Source organism: Pongo abelii, chromosome 7 (assembly GCF_028885655.2).
Source record: "Pongo abelii isolate AG06213 chromosome 7, NHGRI_mPonAbe1-v2.0_pri, whole genome shotgun sequence".
NCBI lineage: Eukaryota > Metazoa > Chordata > Mammalia > Primates > Hominidae > Pongo > Pongo abelii.
In genome coordinates this window covers 8,303,215-8,322,009 of record NC_071992.2, presented here as the reverse complement: position 1 = coordinate 8,322,009, position 18,795 = coordinate 8,303,215, and the positions used below count along the sequence as shown (strand labels likewise).

At 42.4% G+C, this 18,795-nt stretch overlaps 4 protein-coding genes across 4 annotated transcripts in view; 2 read left to right on the top strand and 2 right to left on the bottom strand.

Moving 5' to 3' along the window:
* The window catches only part of LOC134761888 (chitobiosyldiphosphodolichol beta-mannosyltransferase-like), a 966,630-nt gene that overhangs the window by 528,265 nt on the left and 419,570 nt on the right, over window positions 1-18,795 (top strand). The gene's annotated exons all lie outside the window — the stretch shown is intronic.
* LOC112131626 (low affinity immunoglobulin epsilon Fc receptor) lies at window positions 3,000-4,273 on the top strand. The gene has a single exon (XM_024241676.2). It carries the CDS (start codon window positions 3,002-3,004, stop codon window positions 3,965-3,967), a length of 966 nt encoding a protein of 321 aa, XP_024097444.1. The 5' UTR covers window positions 3,000-3,001; the 3' UTR covers window positions 3,968-4,273.
* LOC129047671 (beta-defensin 107A) lies at window positions 5,629-9,628 on the bottom strand. Its single transcript, XM_054519169.1, has 2 exons — window positions 9,471-9,628; window positions 5,629-5,858 (listed from the first exon to the last, which is right to left on the bottom strand). The coding sequence occupies exons 1-2, from the start codon at window positions 9,538-9,540 to the stop codon at window positions 5,716-5,718; spliced, it is 213 nt and encodes a 70-aa protein (XP_054375144.1). The 5' UTR covers window positions 9,541-9,628; the 3' UTR covers window positions 5,629-5,715.
* On the bottom strand, window positions 14,888-17,762 carry LOC129047604 (beta-defensin 105A). The gene is made up of 3 exons (XM_054519114.2): window positions 17,693-17,762; window positions 17,305-17,346; window positions 14,888-16,035 (listed from the first exon to the last, which is right to left on the bottom strand). Exons 1-3 carry the CDS (start codon window positions 17,760-17,762, stop codon window positions 15,911-15,913), a joined length of 237 nt encoding a protein of 78 aa, XP_054375089.1. The 3' UTR covers window positions 14,888-15,910.

The following is an 18,795-nucleotide window of genomic DNA, read 5'->3' as shown; positions in this document are numbered from 1 at the left end:
GCCGCCCACTCTGGGAGGTGAGGAGCGCCTCTGCCTGGCCACTCCGTCTGGGAAGGGAGGAGCGCCTCTGCCCGGCCACCCCGTCTGGGAGGTGAGGAGCGCCTCTGCCCGGCTGCCACCCCGTCTGGGAGGAAGTGAGGAGCACCTCTGCCCGGCTGCCACATCTGGGAAGTGAGGAGCGCCTCTGCCCGGCCGCCACCCCATATGGGAAGTGAGGAGCGCCTCTGCCTGACCACTCCGTCTGGGAGGTGAGGAGCGCCTCTGCCCGGCCGCCCCGTCTGGGAGGTGAGGAGTGCCTCTGCCCGGCCGTCACCCCGTCTGGGAGGAAGTGAGGAGCACCTCTGCCCGGCTGCCCCGTCTGGGAGATGAGGAGCACCTCTGCCTGGCCGCCACCCCGTCTGGGAGGAAGTGAGGAGCGCCTCTGCCTGGCTGCCCCATCTGGGAAGGGAGGAGCACCTCTGCCCGGCCGCCACACCGTCTGGGAAGTGAGGAGCGCCTCTGCCTGGCTGCCCCATCTGGGAAGGGAGGAGCACCTCTGCCCAGCCGCCACACCGTCTGGGAAGTGAGGAGCGCCTCTGCCTGGTCGCCCCGTCTAGGAGGTGAGGAGCGCCTCTGCCCGGCCGCCCAGTCTGGGAAGTGAGGAGCGCCTCTGCCCGGCCGCCCTGTCTGGGAGGTGAGGAGCGCCTCTGCCTGGCCGCCACCCCATCTGGGAGGAAGTGAGGAGCGTCTCTGCCCGGCCGCCCCGTCTGGGAGGTGAGGAGTGCCTCTGCCCGGCCGCCCCCTCTGGGAAGTGAGGAGCGCCTCTGCTCGGCCGCCCCCTCTGGGAAGTGAGGAGCGCCTCTGCTCGGCCGCCCCGTCGGGGAAGTGAGGAGCGCCTCTGCCCGGCCGCCCCGTCTGGGAGGTGAGGAGCGCCTCTGCCCGGCTGCCACCCGGTCTGGGAGGAACTGAGGAGCGCCTCTGCCCGGGCGGCCCCGTCTGGGAAGCGAGGAGCGCCTCTGCCCGGGCGGCCCCGTCGGGGAAGTGAGGAGCGCCTCTGCCCGGCCGCCCCGTCTGGGAGGAGAGGAGCGCCTCTGCCCGGGCGGCCCCGTCTGGGAAGCGAGGGGCGCCTCTGCCCAGCCGCCCTGTCTGGAAGCGCTTCTCAACCACGGTGACTCTATTGGCGACTAGTGGCCAGAGATGCTTCTAAACATCCAACAATGCACAGGACGGCATCCCAACGAGGAATCATCAGCCCCAAAGTCAACAGTGCAGTGCGGGAGAGACCCAGCTTTGAACACACCTCCTCCTGGAAGCCCCCCTGGATTTGACACACCTACTGCCCTTCCTCCCCACCCCTGCACCCTTTCCTTCTCCCCTTTGTAACCCCAGGAGAGGTTAAACAGGTCAAACGAGGAGCAAGACGTGGCCTCCCCCAACATGCAGAGGATCCCAAATCTGAAAGAAGAACCGACACCCACAGATCTGGGGCCCACATCCGCACAATTTTCTGTTTTTCCCCCGAAGAATTTGATGCTTTGGTGATCAATGCTGCCTTTTGTGAAGCACAGAGAGGTTAGGTGACTTGCCAAATGTCACACAGTACTTCAATGGAAGAACCAGGAATTTGAACACAGGTACTTGGGAGGCTGAGGCAGGAGAATCACTTGAATCCGGGAGGCAGAGGTTATTGGGAGCTGAGATCGTGCCACTGTACTCCAGCCTGGATGACACAGCAAGACTCTGTCTCAAAAAAAGAAAAAAAAAAAAAAAAGGAAGAGAAAGAGTTGGCCGCTGAGCATTGGAGAGGTCGCTGGGGGCTGCTGGGTGGACATAGGGACAGCATTTGAGGCCAAGCCAGGGTGGGGTCACTGGGGGATTTGTCATGGGGGCAGGTAGGGTTGGGAACCCTAAGGGGGTCTGCCGTGGTGGCCAGGTGGGTGTGAGGATCCTGGAGGGTCTGTTTTGGGGGGCAAGACAGGAGGTGGGGCCCCAAGGAAGGCTGTCATGGGGGCAGGCTGGGAGTGGCGAGGCCATGGAGGAGGCTATCCCAGGGACAAGGCAAACCAGGCAGGGGGAACCCTAAGAGGGGGATGTCACTTGGTCCAGGGGGAAGAGGGAGCAGCTGTGGGGATGGGGAGAAGCAGGTTATTTTTTTGAGAAAAGCCAGGCCCTGGTGCTGGGTGAGCGGTGGGGTAGAAGATCGAGAAGCGCTTGGACAAGGCCTGGGCCTGGGCCGGGGTGTCTGGGTGGATGGACAGACTGTCCCACCAATGGGGACACAGGAGGAGGAAGAGGAGGAGGAGGAGGAAGCTTGGGAATAAGTCCAGCTGGGCCGTGTTGTGAGGACATGGGGATGAAGTCTTAGTTCCAGGATGGGGCTGGGATGGAGTTTGGTGTTTCTTTTCTGTTTTTCTTTCTTTTTTCTTTTCTTTTCTTTTTTTTTTTTTTTGAGACAGAGTTTAGCTTTTGTTGCCCAGGCTGGAATGCAATGGCGCAATCTCGGCTCACTGCAACGTCTGCCTCTGGATTCAAGCGATTCTCCTGCCTCAGCCTCCCGAGTAGCTAGGATTACAGGTCTATGAAAATAGAAGCTGTCAGTGGCTCTACTTTCAGAAGAAAGTGTCTCTCTTCCTGCTTAAACCTCTGTCTCTGACGGTCCCTGCCAATCTCTCTGGTCGACCCCAACACACTAGGAGGACAGACACAGGCTCCAAACTCCACTAAGACAGATCACCAACCAACAGTATAGGTGTTCTCAGTATCATCATTGGACGAATGAGGAAAGAAGTTTCCAGGTTAATTAAGTCATTTGTCAAGATCTCACGTGTGCACCTGCTGTGTGGCTCAAGTGTGATGGGCTCCGGAGTGCCCCACTTCTGATCTCAGGCTGCTGTCTCTCCACACCAGCTGTGTCTCCCCGCTAACCACGCTAATCAGCCAGAGCTGTGATTGTGCCCACTGAGTGGACTGCGTTGTCAGGGAGTGAGTGCTCCATCACCGGGAGGATCCAAGCAGGACCGCCATGGAGGAAGGTCAATATTCAGAGATCGAGGAGCTTTCCAGGAGGCGGTGTTGCAGGCGCGGGACTCAGATCGTGCTGCTGGGGCTGTTGACCGCCGCTCTGTGGTCCGGGCTGCTGACTCTGCTTCTCCTGTGGCACTGGGACACCACACAGAGTCTAAAACAGCTGGAAGAGAGGGCTGCCCGGAACGTCTCTCAAGTTTCCAAGAACTTGGAAAGACACCACGGTGACCAGATGGCGCAGAAATCCCAGTCCACGCAGATTTCACAGGACCTGGAGGAACTTCGAGCTGAACAGCAGAGATTGAAATCTCAGGACTTGGAGCTGTCCTGGAACCTGAACGGGCTTCAAGAAGATCTGAGCAGCTTCAAGTCCCAGGAATTGAACGAGAGGAACGAAGCTTCAGATTTGCTGGAAAGACTCCGGAAGGAGGTGACGAAGCTAAGGATGGAGTTGCAAGTGTCCAGCGGCTTTGTGTGCAACACGTGTCCTGAAAAGTGGATCAATTTCCAACGGAAGTGCTACTACTTCGGCAAAGGCACCAAGCAGTGGGTCCACGCCCGGTACGCCTGTGACGACATGGAAGGGCAGCTGGTCAGCATCCATAGCCCGGAGGAGCAGGACTTCCTAACCAAGCATGCCAGCCACATTGGCTCCTGGATTGGCCTTCGGAACTTGGACCTGAAGGGGGAGTTTATCTGGGTGGATGGGAGCCACGTGGACTACAGCAACTGGGTTCCAGGGGAGCCCACCAGCCGGAGCCAGGGCGAGGACTGCGTGATGATGCGGGGATCCGGCCACTGGCACGACGCCTTCTGCGACCGTAAGCTGGGCGCCTGGGTGTGTGACCGGCTGGCCACATGCACGCCGCCAGCCAGTGAAGGTTCCGCGGAGTCCATGGGACCTGATTCAAGACCAGGCCCTGACGGCCGCCTGCCCGCCCCTTCTGCCCCTCTCCGCTCTTGAGCATGGATACAGCCAGGCCCAGAGCAAGACCCTGAAGACCCCCAACCACGGCCTAAAAGCCTCTTTGTGGCTGAAAGTTCCCTGTGACATTTTCTGCCACCCAAACGGAGGCAGCTGACACATCTCCCGCTCCTCTATGGCCCCTGCCTCCCAGGAGTACACCCCAACAGTACCCTCTCCAGATGGAAGTGCCCCCAACAGCACCCTCTCCAGATGCAGCCCCATGTCCTCAGCACCCCAGGACCTGAGTACCCCCAGCTCAGGTGGTGAGTCCTCCTGTCCAGCCTGCATCAATAAAATGGGGCAATGATGGCCTCCCAAAAAAAAAAAAAAGAAAATGCAGAACAGAAAAATCCTCTGATTGAAACAGATAACTTTACATATTTTCCTCCAGCATAGTTTTCAGAATAAGAAAATTAGCACCATGAAGACAAGTGGCAATACCAGAAGATCTTTCAAAAACACATTTTATTTTTTATTATAAAACATTTTACACATTGTCTTGTTCCAGATTTTTTTTTTCTCTTTTATTTACATCTCTACAGGAAGCCAGCTTAATTGAATAGAGAAGGACATTTTCTAGAGCAGCGCAGAGGGATTTTACTTCTGTTCTGGGATGGTGTACTATAAGTCTTCTATGATGAAATGGTCTGTGATATATGCTTGCTTCTGGTAGAAAGCTGGGACTCCAAATTTTGGCAAATTAGGGAAAAGGCAAGCCTCAGTTTGCCATTGTTATGCTCTGAAAGGGCAGGGATTGCAGGATTACAACAGAGATTTTAGAAAGTGTCTTTTTTTCTATGTTTTTTTTGGTTTTTTTTTCAGTTTGTTTCAATTTCTTCCTCCATTTAACTGTTCACCTGAACCCACTGAGAAACGTTCCATCTTTAGGACTGCCTTTTGTTGTTCTATTATCTTCCAGCATGCTATGTTGTGGACATGCTAAGCAGACAAGTCCAGAAAGCCCGAAGATGGAATATAAATGTGACTAAGTCAGTAACTGTATAATCTGCTTCAGTCTCACTCTCCTCATTTGTAATAAGGGCATTGAATTCGATGACCTTTGGGGAACTTACTGCTTCAGAAACCCATGATTTGATCAATTCTCACTGCAAATGGCCAGAATGAAGATGTTGCTCAATCTACAGACAACTTGAATTTTGATATGGGTGCATTTCATTCTAAAACTTGATGTTTTAGATCAAACAGGTAAATGAACAAGAATCTAAACAGTTCCTACCTATAAAAGGGAGAAAGGAGTACATGACGTGATACTGCTGAAGCAGCCACAATTAGCATCTAGCAGGTATTCCCTTTACTGAGAGGTTCAATCTGCTCACATTATAGATATCAGAATCTTGGCACAGAGGGCCCAATGTCCTACATCTGTTTAAAGCCAGAGCTATAACTTTAGAACTGAATTCACCTGAGTGCCAGTCCAGCCATTCCATTCCATCTGTTTTATCTGTGTATTCAATGGCTCACTTTTATATAAAGTAAAAAAAAAATCATTAATAGGCCCTGTGTCCGGAACTGAGAGTGCAAAGGTCGGCAAGATATAGTGTCTGCCTGGAAGAAGTTCACAGCCTAGGAAGGGTATCTCCTTGTAGCATTGGGAACTGGACTGACATGGCTTCAGATAATCCAAACTTTGCAGATCAAAGAGAGACAGTCCAGAGAGATTTATCCCACTGATATCGCAGCCAGAGAACTTCACCTCTTTCTTTCTTGCAGCTGGTGCTTAGTTTTTAATGTTTCTTTCTGTTTTTGCAGCAAAATGGTGCTAATTCAGCTCTACAGCCCCCAATCTTTACTTCAAAGGTAAGACATTCAGCTTCACAGTGACCTTCCATTCTCTTACAAATTAGTGCTCTATGAATTGCTGTCCTGGCTAAGTAAAGAAAGCAATTTGTATTTAGTTATCTAGTAATTAGTAACTGTAAGATAAAATTACATCGCCCAGGCCAAATTCAGACTTCCTCATTACCATAACTCCTAGAGACAGAGACTATTAACCTAGAAATTAGAAAAATCAGATGTTATCTGAATAGTCATGTCTGAGCTCAGGCCCCTAGTACAATATAATCAATGTCCTTATTAAATAGCCAATTGGAAAAAAACAGAAAAGATTTTCATATGTCAAAATCATACCCAGCTTGTACAGAAACAGAATGTTTCTTCCAAGGAAGGTGACAAAATACTTTCTAATTCCAATGAACAATCTTTATCAACAGATTTTTTTTTTTTCATGTCTCCAAATAGTCTCTGATTTATAGCAAAAGTTAAAGAGTGTTCTGTTACATTATAGGCAGACCAATAGTAGATCATATGCCCTGGCATATGCTTTGGGAGTCTCACAGTTTTAGGTAGAAAGATAAACAACATGATGCTAGTCCTTCTCAATTTACTGTGCAAAGAACACTAATGGAATCATGTATTTAGCTCTGGCAAGCAAATTTAGAGAGACAGAGGCAATGTGTATTCATTCATAACAGAGATTAGGTTGAAGAGGAAAAAGTATGTCAAAACAGGAATCTTTTTTAATTGGTAAGATATGTTCTTAGGAAAAAATAGAGGAAGAAGTAGCAGTTATTCTCACAAGGAGTAATGTTTATTCCTGGAAATAACAACTTTGGGAGAGAAACAGTACATATTAGCTGCCATATATCTGAAATATTATCATGTGGAATATATTTTGTTAGTGCCAAGTTAAGGCAAAGACTAATGGAAAGAAATTGCAGGGACTTAGATTTCTGCTCAAATTAAGGAGAAATTTTTGAATAGTCCAAAGTTGAACTTGGGATACCGTGAACTACAGATCACTGAAATTTATCAGGCATCTGGACAATCAGTTGAGACACACACACACACATACACACACACACACACACACATATACATATACATGTGTATACATATATATAATGTATAGGGTGTTCAATACTGAATCAGGGCAGAGAAAAAAAAATAAGTAGAAGAACAAATGACAAACAATGGTAAATGCTAACATAGCATAGAGTATGTGCCTGCCACTGCCCAAGCAGTTATACAGAGAGATTGTTAAACTGTCCCAAAGCAGTCATTTTTACCTTCAGACTTTTAGTCATAGAACCTCTGGGTTTAGCTGGACACATGAATACTTAGCTAATCACATCAGCTCCTAGCTTCCTATTTCTATATGTCCACATGGACAAATTTGGAAAAATGAAAAAGGAGTGGAATGATGTGAGCTGCTTCTATGTAATCTTAATCAGGTTCTATACTTTCTAACCCTGCCTGTTAGCATATCCTTGGAACCAAATAAAATGGTCAACTGTTGAGGATGGTAGGGTTGACCTTCAGCCCAAATCACAACATAACTTGGTGAAAAAGAACCCTCTACCCTCACCTAGTCAACTTAGCTATTTTTGGACTTTTACATGAAAGAGAAATAAGGTTTTGTCTTTCTTCAGTCACTCTATTATTAAGATTCTTTATTATAACAAGTTAGTTTCTAATTAATATAACAAGTTTATTCATCTTCAAAACAATGCTATTATTATTATCATTTATAGAATGGAAAGTAAAACACAGGGTGCATACAGCTTATAAAGATTAGCACTGAGATCCAAACTCATATAGTTTGGCCTAATAACCTATGTTTATTACCTTTTATATTGATCATTAAATTCACTTCTAACTCTGAGATTCTATGTGATTATGGTGATGGTGGTGGTTCTAATTTGTGCCCAAACTATGCTTATTATTGTAATTCAAATACATCTGAGATGAGTTTTGTGGACAGGGAGCTATTAGGCATCCACATCTATAGACTGATCTGAATAAATTGGAGTACTGATTAAAGTGGATGGAGAAGACAATTTAAAATGAGTTTATCTATTCTGGAGCATTGTCTGACATCTACGAAAAGATGCTGAGGGCAGAAAATCGGGAACTGATTTTACAACTGAGACTTTCATGGAGTCACTGAAACTTTCATGGGGACATTGTTCCTCGGCTCTGTTCTTTAGTTCTAGGCTTGCCTATTTCCAAATGTGCAAAACAAATACTACTTCCCAGGGAGCCTTTCTGTATTTCCTAATTAGAACCAAGTTTCCACATCTATGACTTCTCTTTATGCTTTGCATCTTTTATGGCACTTGTGAAAACTGTTTCATATTAAAGTTATTTGTGAATTTTCCTGTCTCATTGATATACTTACTTATACATGTTAAATGTATTGAAAGCTTATTTACCACTACAGGCAACCTATTTTCGAACAACACAGAAGGAATAGACTAATAACTTCAAGCAAATTAAGGTCAATGTCCATGCTTTATATTTTTACCTCTTCATTTTACCTACCTTTATCATAGTGGACAGAACAATTTCTTACAAGTGGTTAGCACACATTCAATATCTATTGGTTTTCTAGGACTACTGAGGACAGAATGTGTAATAAAGAAATGTAGAAATTCAGGAGCCATGAAGGAGCAGACAGGGGGCTTTATGATGCTGGAGAACCTCTAATAGGAAAAGCTTCACAACAGAAGGAACGAAGGATAGTTGAGGAGGTATGGACATAAACATTTCTTAGGAACAGAGTCGTGGCTGTATCAAGCAAAGAGAATCTCAAAGACGCAAAGACTTCAGAGAATAGTAAGCAAGATGTTAGTTTAGTGGTTTTAATGGTGTAATTTTCAACCAGTGTGTGAAAGCTAAAAAGTCTAAAATAATGTACGGATAAGAGATTTGGACCAACGACTCAGACATGAAAAAAAAATTAGCTGTCTAAGAATCTAGTAACATAACTTTAGTTTAATTTAGACTACAAAGGCTGTACTTCCCTAACTTAACAAATATGTTTGGCATTTGCCTCGGATAATTTTTTTTTTTTTTTTCATTTTAAAGAAATCACTTTAGAATATGCTGGTCAGGCGTGGTGGCTCATGCGTGTAATCCCAGGGCTCTGGGAGGCCCAGGAGGGTGGATCATGAAGTCAGGACATAGAGACCATCCTGGCTAACATGGTGAAACCCCGTCTCTACTAAAAATACAAAAAAATTAGCTGGGCGTGGTGGCGGGTGCGTGTAGTCCCAGCCACTCGGGAGGCTGAGGCAGGAGAATGGCGTGAACCCGGCAGGCGGAGCTTGCAGTGAGCCGAGATCGCACCACTGCTCTCCAGCCTGGGCGACAGAGCGAGACCCCGTCTCAAACAAACAAACAAACAAAAAAAGGGTATGCTGAACCTGCGTTGCAGATTACAAAAGGAGGAAAGAGATCTAAAAGTACAAAGAAGTCTGAATTCCTTGGCAGAGCTGTTAGGGAAGTTGACTAGAAACTATTATGGTTGGAGATGGTCCCGGTCAATGTGGTCCCATTGTTTTGTGTCTGAGCTCAGGAAAAGATTTTCAGTGACTGGTTTGCCTTGGAACCTTCAACTTTGTAAAAGTTGAGCTTTCTTCTCAAAAGACAGATCCTGGGCAGATTGTCATCTCTACTTCTAAAAGAATTTCCCTCTTACCTTGGAAAATTTGAGCAAGAAGAATGAGAGCAGCAAAAATAAAGAAAAATATTTTCATGGCTCCAGGCATCAGTGGAGAGCTGATGAAGGAAGTGCAGTAGCTGGAATCAAGCTCTTTTATCAAGGGGCATTGATTAAAATATGTTCTACTGCCCTGAAGGGGCTGGAAGTCATCCTTGGTTTGTAATGTTCATTGGGAACATACTATTTTCCATGCTCCACTGATTAATGTGTGGGCTGATGAATCAGATTTTAACTAAATCACATTTATGGGAGAGATGCAGAGAACCCTGCCTTTCTGCCTGGAATATTCTATTCTGTGTCTCTGCTTAGACTTCTCTCATTTTTCCTTCAAGTCTTATCTCAAGTATTACCATGCCAATAAGATATATAGCCACCATCCTTTTCCTAGTACATGATTTTACATAAAACCTATTCTTAAAATAATAATTAAAACAAACAAAAACCTTTAATTTTAAGTTCAGGAGTACATGTGCAGGTTTTTTTTGTTTGACAGGGTCTCGCTGTATTGCATGGAGTGCTGATGCTTAAGGGGAAAAGGGTTAATCCATCGAAAATACATAAAAACCGTTAACATGTTTTTATATTATTTAATTTACTTAAAGGGAGAAACAGACACTTCTATATTCATAGTAGAAAATTTTTACACCACTCTCTCAGCAACTGATAGAACACAGGGAAAAATTAGCAAAGTCATGCATGATCTGAACAATACCACCATTCCATTGACTGCATTGATATTTATAGAACAGATCATAAGACAACTGCAAAATACACATTTTTTTAAGTACATATGATACATTCATAAAAATGAACCATATGCTAGGCCATAAAACAAATACTGATGTGTTTAAACACATTTAAATTCTTCAGAGTATATTTCTCACCACAAGGGGATTAAATTGGAAATCTATAAAATAAGCTATTTAGGATATTTCCAAATATGTGGAAATAAAGCAACATAATTCTAGATTGTGTTTGTATCAAAGAATAAATAATGAGAATAATTAGAAAGCATTTCTATATATCAAATTTTGTGGAACACAACAAAACAATGACTTCAAAAGAAATTTGTGTCCAAATACTTATTGTAGAAAAGAAGAAATGTTTAAATCTATGACTTAAAATTATGCTCTAAGAACCTTAGAAAAGGGAACAATGTAAGCCCAAGTATGCAGAATAAATGAAAAAAATGTTATCACTACAGATCCAAGAAACATTAAACTAATATAAAAATTTTGTCAACATGTATATGCCAAAACATTTCACAACTTACATAAAATAGAAAAATTCTCTCAAAAATTTAACTTACCAAAATTGACACAAGAATTAGCAGAAAATGTAAGTATTTCTGTATCTCTTAAAGAAAGTAAATGTGTTATTAAATGAAGAATGGCTTCTGCTTAAGATGTAGAAATACGTAAAGAAAATCATCCCACATGAAACAAATACACAGCAAAACACATGGCAAACTGCAAATATTCGGTTTCTTGAACTCTTCGGAAAGCTAAGGTCACAAGTCAGCCACCTACCTACAAATACAAGAAAAGACAGGAACCTCCAAAAAATAAAGACCATGAGTGCTTGCTTACCTGAAGCAGATTACCCCCAGAATATGATTTAAAAGGTTTCAGGTAAAGTCCGTAAAGAATTGCTAAGAGCAAGCATAAACTAGAGAAACAATATAAACATCTGGGGTCACAGACAAAAGAGAAATTCGCACCAACTTCTAACGTCTTCTCCACAGACTCAGCAGGTGCTTACAAAAAAGATTAGAGTATTTCGTGATGTAAGTTGGGTGAGGGGAACAGTAGCCACTGTGAGAAAGAACAAAAGCTTGCAAGAATCTTTCTCTTATATGGAAAAGAAAGTCTTAATTTCTTAATTAAGAAACTGGGGGAAGAACAACAGTTGTTTGTACAGCACTGGTGAATAAACAATCTAAAAAAATGCAAAACAAAATATTAAAGCTAGGAGAACTAGGAGAAGGGAGCACCTTAAAAAACAAAAACAAAAACATCCTCTACCTTTGTCAACAGAGAAGGCATACATGCCTCCTGCCTGTAGAAAGATGACAGAATAACTGCAGCAAACTTCTCATCAAAAAATATGCAAGCCAGGCCAGGTGTGGTGGTTCACGCCTGTAATCCCAGCACTTTGGGAGGCCAAGGTGGGCAGATCACTTGAGCCAGGAGTTTAGTTTGAGACTAGCCTGGGCAACATAATGAGACCCCTATCTCTACAAAACATACGAAAATTAACTGGACATGGTGGCAGGGACCTGTGGTCCCAGCCACTCAGGAGGCTGAGGCGGGAGGATCACTTGAGCCCCGGAGGCAGAGGATGGGGTGAGCCGAGATCATACCACTGCACTGCAGCCTGAGCTTCACAGTGAGACCCTGTCTGAAAAAAAATCGAGGCAGAATAAAATGGAGTAACATCTTCACAATGTTCCAGTGAAGCCATTTGGCCCTGGGTTTTACTATGTGGGATTTTTGTTAGTGTTATTATTATCAATTCATGCACTTTGTTTGTTATAGGTCCATTTTAGACTTTCTATTTCTTCTTTAATTAGGTTTGATATGTATGCATTTCTAGGCATTTATTCATCTAGGTTATCAAAATTGTTGCCATACAATTGTTTATAGTATTCCTTTATAATATTAAAAAATATTTTTGTAAGATCATTTGTAAAATTTCTCTTTCACTCATGATTTTAGTAATATGAGTATTCTCTTTTTTTCTTAGTCAGTCTAGTTAAAGGCTTGCCAATTTTGTTGATCATTTCAAAAAATAAATTTTTGTTTTGTTGATTTATTCTATTGTTTTCTTAGTCTCTATTTCATTTATTTCCACGCTAATATTTATTATTTTCTTCCTTCTGCTTGCTTTGGGTTTAGTTGGCTCTTCCTTAATTTTCTTGAGATGGAAGATAATTTATTGATTTTAAATCTATCTTCTTTGTAAATATAGGCATTTACAACCATAAATTTTCCTTGCATCTCACAGTTTTGGTAAGTTGCTGTTGTGTTGTATATTTTAAAGTGTTTTGGGGGTTCTCTTTAAAATATTTTCTATGTTCCCTTATGTTTTCTGCTTTGACCCATCATTTATTCACACTTGTGTTGTTTAATTTCCACATAGTTGTGACTTTCCCAAATTTCTTTCTATTATCCCATTTTGTTCAGAGAACATACTTTGTACGATTCCTATCCTTTTAAATGTATTGAGGAGCTTGTTTTTAAACCTAACATACAGTCTATTCTAAAGAATATTTCATGTGAACAGAAGAAGAATGTGTATTTTGCTGTAATTGGTGCCGTGTTCCACAGATGACTTTGAGGTCATTGTTTTACAGTGCTGTTCAAATCTTATATTTCCTTGCTAATCTTTTTTCTAGTTGTTTTGTCTATTATTAAAAGTGGTGTATTAAAGTCTCCTGCTATAACTGTTGAATTCTCTATTTCTCCCTTCAATTCTGTCAATTTTCCCTTCATGTATTTTGGCACTCTGTTGTCAGGTGCATGTGTTTATACTTGTTATATTATCTTGATAGATTAAATCGCTAACATTATAAAATGCCCTTCATCTTTAGTACCAATTTTGTCTTAAAGTTTGTTTTGTGCACTATTGGTATAGCCACTACAGCTCTCTTTTGGTTATTGTTTGTATGGCAAATCTCTTTCCATCCTTTTACTTTCAGTCTCTTTGTTTCCGTGAATCTAAAGTGTAAAGAAAAAGTGTTCCTGGACTAAACTGAGGGTTGGGCTGCTATTTCTCATAGCCCGATAACAAGATGCAAATAAACTCGGGAGGAAGAGAGTTTTTATTTCTGCAACCAGTTATAGGGAGAAGTCCTGGAAATTATTGCCAGACCAACTTAAAATTACAAAGTTTTCCAGAGCTTATATACCTTCCAAGCTATATGTTTATGTGTAAGTGTGCATTCATCTAAAGACATAAGTGATTAACTTCTTTTAATCTATAACTAAGGTCTCAGTCCTGAAGACCTTCCTCTGGAGCCTCAGTAAATGTACTTAATCTAAATGGATCCAGGTGCTGGGGTTATTACCCTTATCTTGTCTCCTGCTAAATCACTGATGTTTGGAGAGTTTCTTCAGACCTCCTATAAACTTGTTTAATCCTAAACGGGTCCTGTTAAGAACTCCTTTGTTATTTTGTCATGCTTTAAGGCCCAGGAAAGACCTAAGCAAAACTCTTAGTGGGCTTTTGTTACATTCCAGCCTTTATATCAGGGCACTGGCTTTTTAAGCTTTTAATATTTAACTTAACCCCTCAGTGGGTACTAAAACAGTTGTTATGGAGGCTTGCATTAGTGAGACCTGGCCTGCCATGAAAGGGAATAATTTGTGACTAGGTGAGCACCTGTGGGAGGTGTCCTCTGCAGCTGCCATCTGGATGCTAGATGAGGTCATTAGTGAGGTGATATCAGGGCAAAGCTACTGGTCTACCACTTTGTATGACTCTGAGACACTCACATGAATCTTTCATTAAAAGAAACTTCAACTAGGTTCCAGAGCATTTTTTTAAGATAAAGCAATGCAGTATTTGGAACGAGTAAGTAGTATTCCAGTTTCATGGTGTTCTGTAAACTAGCAGCTGCATTTGCACTGTGGAGACCTGGGGCGGAGGAGCATCTGCCAGCAGATTAATTACTGTGAACTGGACTCTTAAGACCAAATACCCCACTTCCCACTTCCCTGGGGTAATTCCTGTATAAATGAAGGAAACACTCTAGGCTTCTTGAGGGCTGTGTTTCAAATCTCTTTTGGAAAACAGTGGATCATATGTAAATAGAGTGAATCTAAAAATTGAACCAATCAAGCATTAAAAGGCTTCCCCCAATGGATAGTTCCACAGAAAGAATTTAATATGTACAGATAAAGTGTTGGAAAAGATGACAATGCAAAGCGGGAGCAATGAGGCAACCCTACTGATAGTCACAGCAGAAATCTCCCACTGCCCTAAGATTTGAGGAAAAATGGAAGGATTTGTGTGAGCCTGGGAGCAGCACTGGCTGGCAGAAGCTAAACTTGCAGTGGGACTGCCAGGTGAGAGCAGAAGACAGAAAAGCAGGGGCTTTGCTGAGCAGGAAAAGCCACTGCTGGAAAAAAGAGAGAGTCAGGGAAAAATTCACATTGTCCTTCCTTCTTCAATCTCCCATTCTCCTAGGAGACACATTGACCAAAACTAGCCAGAAATCAGGAAGCCTAGAAAATGTAGTTTGCAATTAATAGTTCCCATTTTACTCAGCAAAGCAGAAAAAAACAAGGAACAGATTTGAGCACAAAGAGACAAATAATAGGCCCAAATGTTAAACAAAACATTGTTTAATCTCATACGTTAAATGTAAGTAACCAAGTTCAAGTCACTGGTCATAGGGCTGGTAATTTTGGCCTTTATTTTGTGAAGCTGAGTTTTATTTCACAAGGCAAAATTATACAGTCAACCATTTATGCACATTCTGTGTTGAACATTTTAAGTTAATCTCTAATCATTTTCTTTCACAGGTAAATACACCATAAGTACTAGAATCAATGAATGACAATATTTAGACAAACCAAGAAATAATGTGAATATAAAAATAATGTATTATATTTGATAGAATTATTATTCCATTAACATAGTTAGTACATACAGATGGATACACAAACCATGACAGCAATGTGCACACCAGTTACTGGATCCTAGCTATGGCTCTGAAGAATTAACAGCCTCTTGAGCCTCAATATTTTCAAATGTAAATAGGAGTAATAAAACCTACCTCATAAGGTAATCATGAGTCATATGAGAGAAGTATGGAAAATATTTCATAAATTGTAAGGTACTCTACAAATACATAGTAGTGGTGTCTGATTGAGCAGATACTGGGTACACACTCATGTCTTGATTTTTTTTAAAGGTCATCTCGCCCATCATGGTGGCTCATGCCTATAATCCCAGCACTTTTGGAGGCCGAGGTGAGCAGATCACCTGAGGTCAGGAGATCAAGACCAGCCTTGCCAACATGGTGAAACCTCATCTCTAGTAAAAATACAAAAATTATCCAGGCATGGCTGTGTGCACCTGTAGTCCCAGCTACTTGGGAGGCTGAAGCAGGAGAATCGCTTGAACCCGGGAGGTGGAGGTTGCAGTGAGCCAAGATCGAGCCACTGCACTCCAGCCTGGGCAACAGAGTGAGACTCCATCTCAAAAAAAAAAAAAAAAAAAAAAAAAAAAAAAAAAAAAAAAAAGTCATCTTTAAAAAATAAGCAATAAAACAAAACAAAGAGAGAAAGAAATGAGAATGATTCTGAGACTCACTCACTGTGTGATTTGGATAAGCCACATAACTTCTCGTGAACTTCTTTGAATATCCAGGTCTGCTTCTAAGGCCAGAAGTGTGCTGGTCTGGTTTGTCAGATCCTCTCTCTGCAGCAGAGAAAGTTCAGCCTGCAATTTCCATCGGGCTTCTCATTCTCCAAGCACTCTTTCCTGCATTTTCCCCGACCGAGCTTGCATGACTCACAGACAGCAAACTCACCTGTGCCAAGAAAGAGCTGCTGAGGGAGCTTTCCAGGAAATGTCTGGAAATGGGGAACATGTCAAAGACCACCAAAAAAAAGGGAGAGTTCATATGTATAATTACAAAGAATATTTTCAAGAATCAGCCCAGATTTTTCAAATATAGTTTCTGCTTTTTGCAGTAGGGAGTTGGGGAGAGTTAATTTTTAAGCAACAGATCATCACAATTCCTACTCTCCAAGTGTTTATAATCTTGCAGGGATCAAAAGTAAACCACAGACAGACAAAGAGACATACATATTACAGAACCATAAAAATGCATACTTGATATGACTGTGAAGTTTGCTAGACAAAAAATGGGAGGGGTATATTGTGGTTTTGGAAAGATCCTTGAAGATGAAGTTAAGAAACTTAGGTTCAGCTCTAGTTTGGGCTTAGTAACCGGCAGGTTAAGGTCCACATTCTCATTTGTTCAATGGCCATTCTAGAAGCACCTGACTACATTTTTAAATCAGTTTAGGGATCAAATGGAATATTATATGCAAATATTTTCATTGTAATAATACCTACCACATAGGACTGTTTTGAGGATTACATGACAAAGTCCATTGAAAGTTTTTAACAGGATGCCTGGTACAGAGCAAACACTCAAGGACTAGTAGCAACCTTAATATTTCTCACTTTGAAATTCTGTCTAAAACCTTTTCAACTTTGTCTACAATATTTCTTTTAGTTTTGTTTACAATGTAAACAAAACTTTCTGTATAAGATGACTTCAAAGAAAAGAAAAGATCTGGGGGCTATTCGTTATGAATAGCTTTTCTGCAATGGTACTGAGTTTTCATTGAGGCAACCTCACTCTTTAATTTGAGCTTCCTTCAACTAACCTCATGCATTTGTGACATATATTATTACCAGACTTAGCAGCAGAGCTTGCAAGAGATGGGCAGGCATGTTCACAGAGCAGTGCTAATTGGGTGGTACAAGAATAAATCTAAGAACTTGGTTTAGTGAGCACCAATAGCTAATGGGAAAAGCCACTGAGTCCAAATGTCTATGGCCAAATTACAGTCCAGTCACAAAGATATGTTTCTGTGAAATCAAAGATATCCAAATATTATACTTGGAACAAGAGAAAGAGAAGAAGATAAGTTAGCGAACTGATTTTTCAGACAATTCTATTTTCGCCACTATCTCTGTCCCCTCTTTGCCTCCAGACATCAGAGAGAGCTAACAGCGCCAGAGTTCCTAAGAGAAAAAATAATTATATACAAGAGATTTAACTTACCTGATGGAAATGGTTGGGAAAAATCGAGTCCTGCCTGGCACTCTAAATGCAAAACAAAATGCATTTTGAAAATTAAAATCAACACAGGAATTAACACTGTATAAAACATTCCCAACTCCACATGTGACATAGCATAGCAGGAGACAGCAGATCACAGAGTTGCAATCTTTATTCTATTTCTCAAGGCCAGCATTCCAGGTAACCAGCAAAAACAAATTACAAAAAAAAAAAAAATACACTATATGCTGTTTGCTCTTAGAAAATGTCACTGTAGGTCTAAGAAATTCCCATGACAGGCGCTATGAGAGCTTCACCATTAAGGTCAAACATGAAAGAATCAACAGGCTTTATAATCTGCCCAATCAAAATCCCATCCATTTTTACTTACCTGATGGCAGTTGAACCAAAACGAAGAACACAGCAAATAGAAAATAAAATGTCTTCCTGATCAGTGCCATCTTTTAGGGAAGACTCTTCAGAATAGAGATTGGGATTTCCTTCAGAAGACCCAAATGAGAGGCTCATTTTTATTTAAAAGTAATGGGGAGATGCTCTTGATCAGTGAAGTGAATCAATAAAACACAATTATATGCTTCATTTCCCAGGATCAAGGGATGATATCATGGATAATAATCCTTGGCATCCAGAAACCCTTTTATTTTGGGGAGTCTAACTGGTATAGCGGAAAGAACACCAGGCTAGAGGTTGAAAGAGCAGGGGCCATGCGAGTTTTCACCATACTAATGCAGGGGCCAGAAGCTAGTGGCCCCTTTCATCTCTTCCAGCTTCTGTTTTCTGGGAGAAAATAAGAATCCACTCGCAAATTCTGCCTGCCTCTCAAGGTTTTGTAAGAATCTAATATGATTATAATGCAAAAGTGTTTTGAACATGTGGAATGCTTGGAAGGAGGCCTGGTACCATGTAAGAACTCAATAAATGTGGACTCTCACTTTTCTAGCTTTCCTTTTTATTGTCTACAAGTATCACAGGGAGAAAAGGAGAGGTAGCAATCATTTTGTCAAGTTAGCTCTGAGTCCCCTTTCCTGTAAGATATCACTTCACACACCAAAGCCATAATTACTGCATATTTTAAATTCATTAAGGACATGAGTATTGGCCCAGATGGGTGGCTTATGTCTATTATCATAGCTTTTGGGAGCCTAAGGCAGGTGGATTGCTTGAGCCCAGGTGTTCCGAGACCAGCCTGAACAACACAGTGAGACCTTGTCTCCACAAAAAAAAATTTTTAAAAATTCACTGGACATGGTGGTATGTACCTGTAGTCACAGCTACTTGGGAGGCTGATGTGGGAGGAGTGCCTGAACCAGCAGTTTAAGGCTGCAGTGAGCCATGAGCATGCCACTGCACTCCAGCCTGGGCAACAGAGCGAGATCCTGGCTCAAACAAAACAAAACACACACAAACACACACACACACACGGAATGAAAAGCAAGATTTATACTACTATCTTCCCCTCAAATAAGTCCTGCT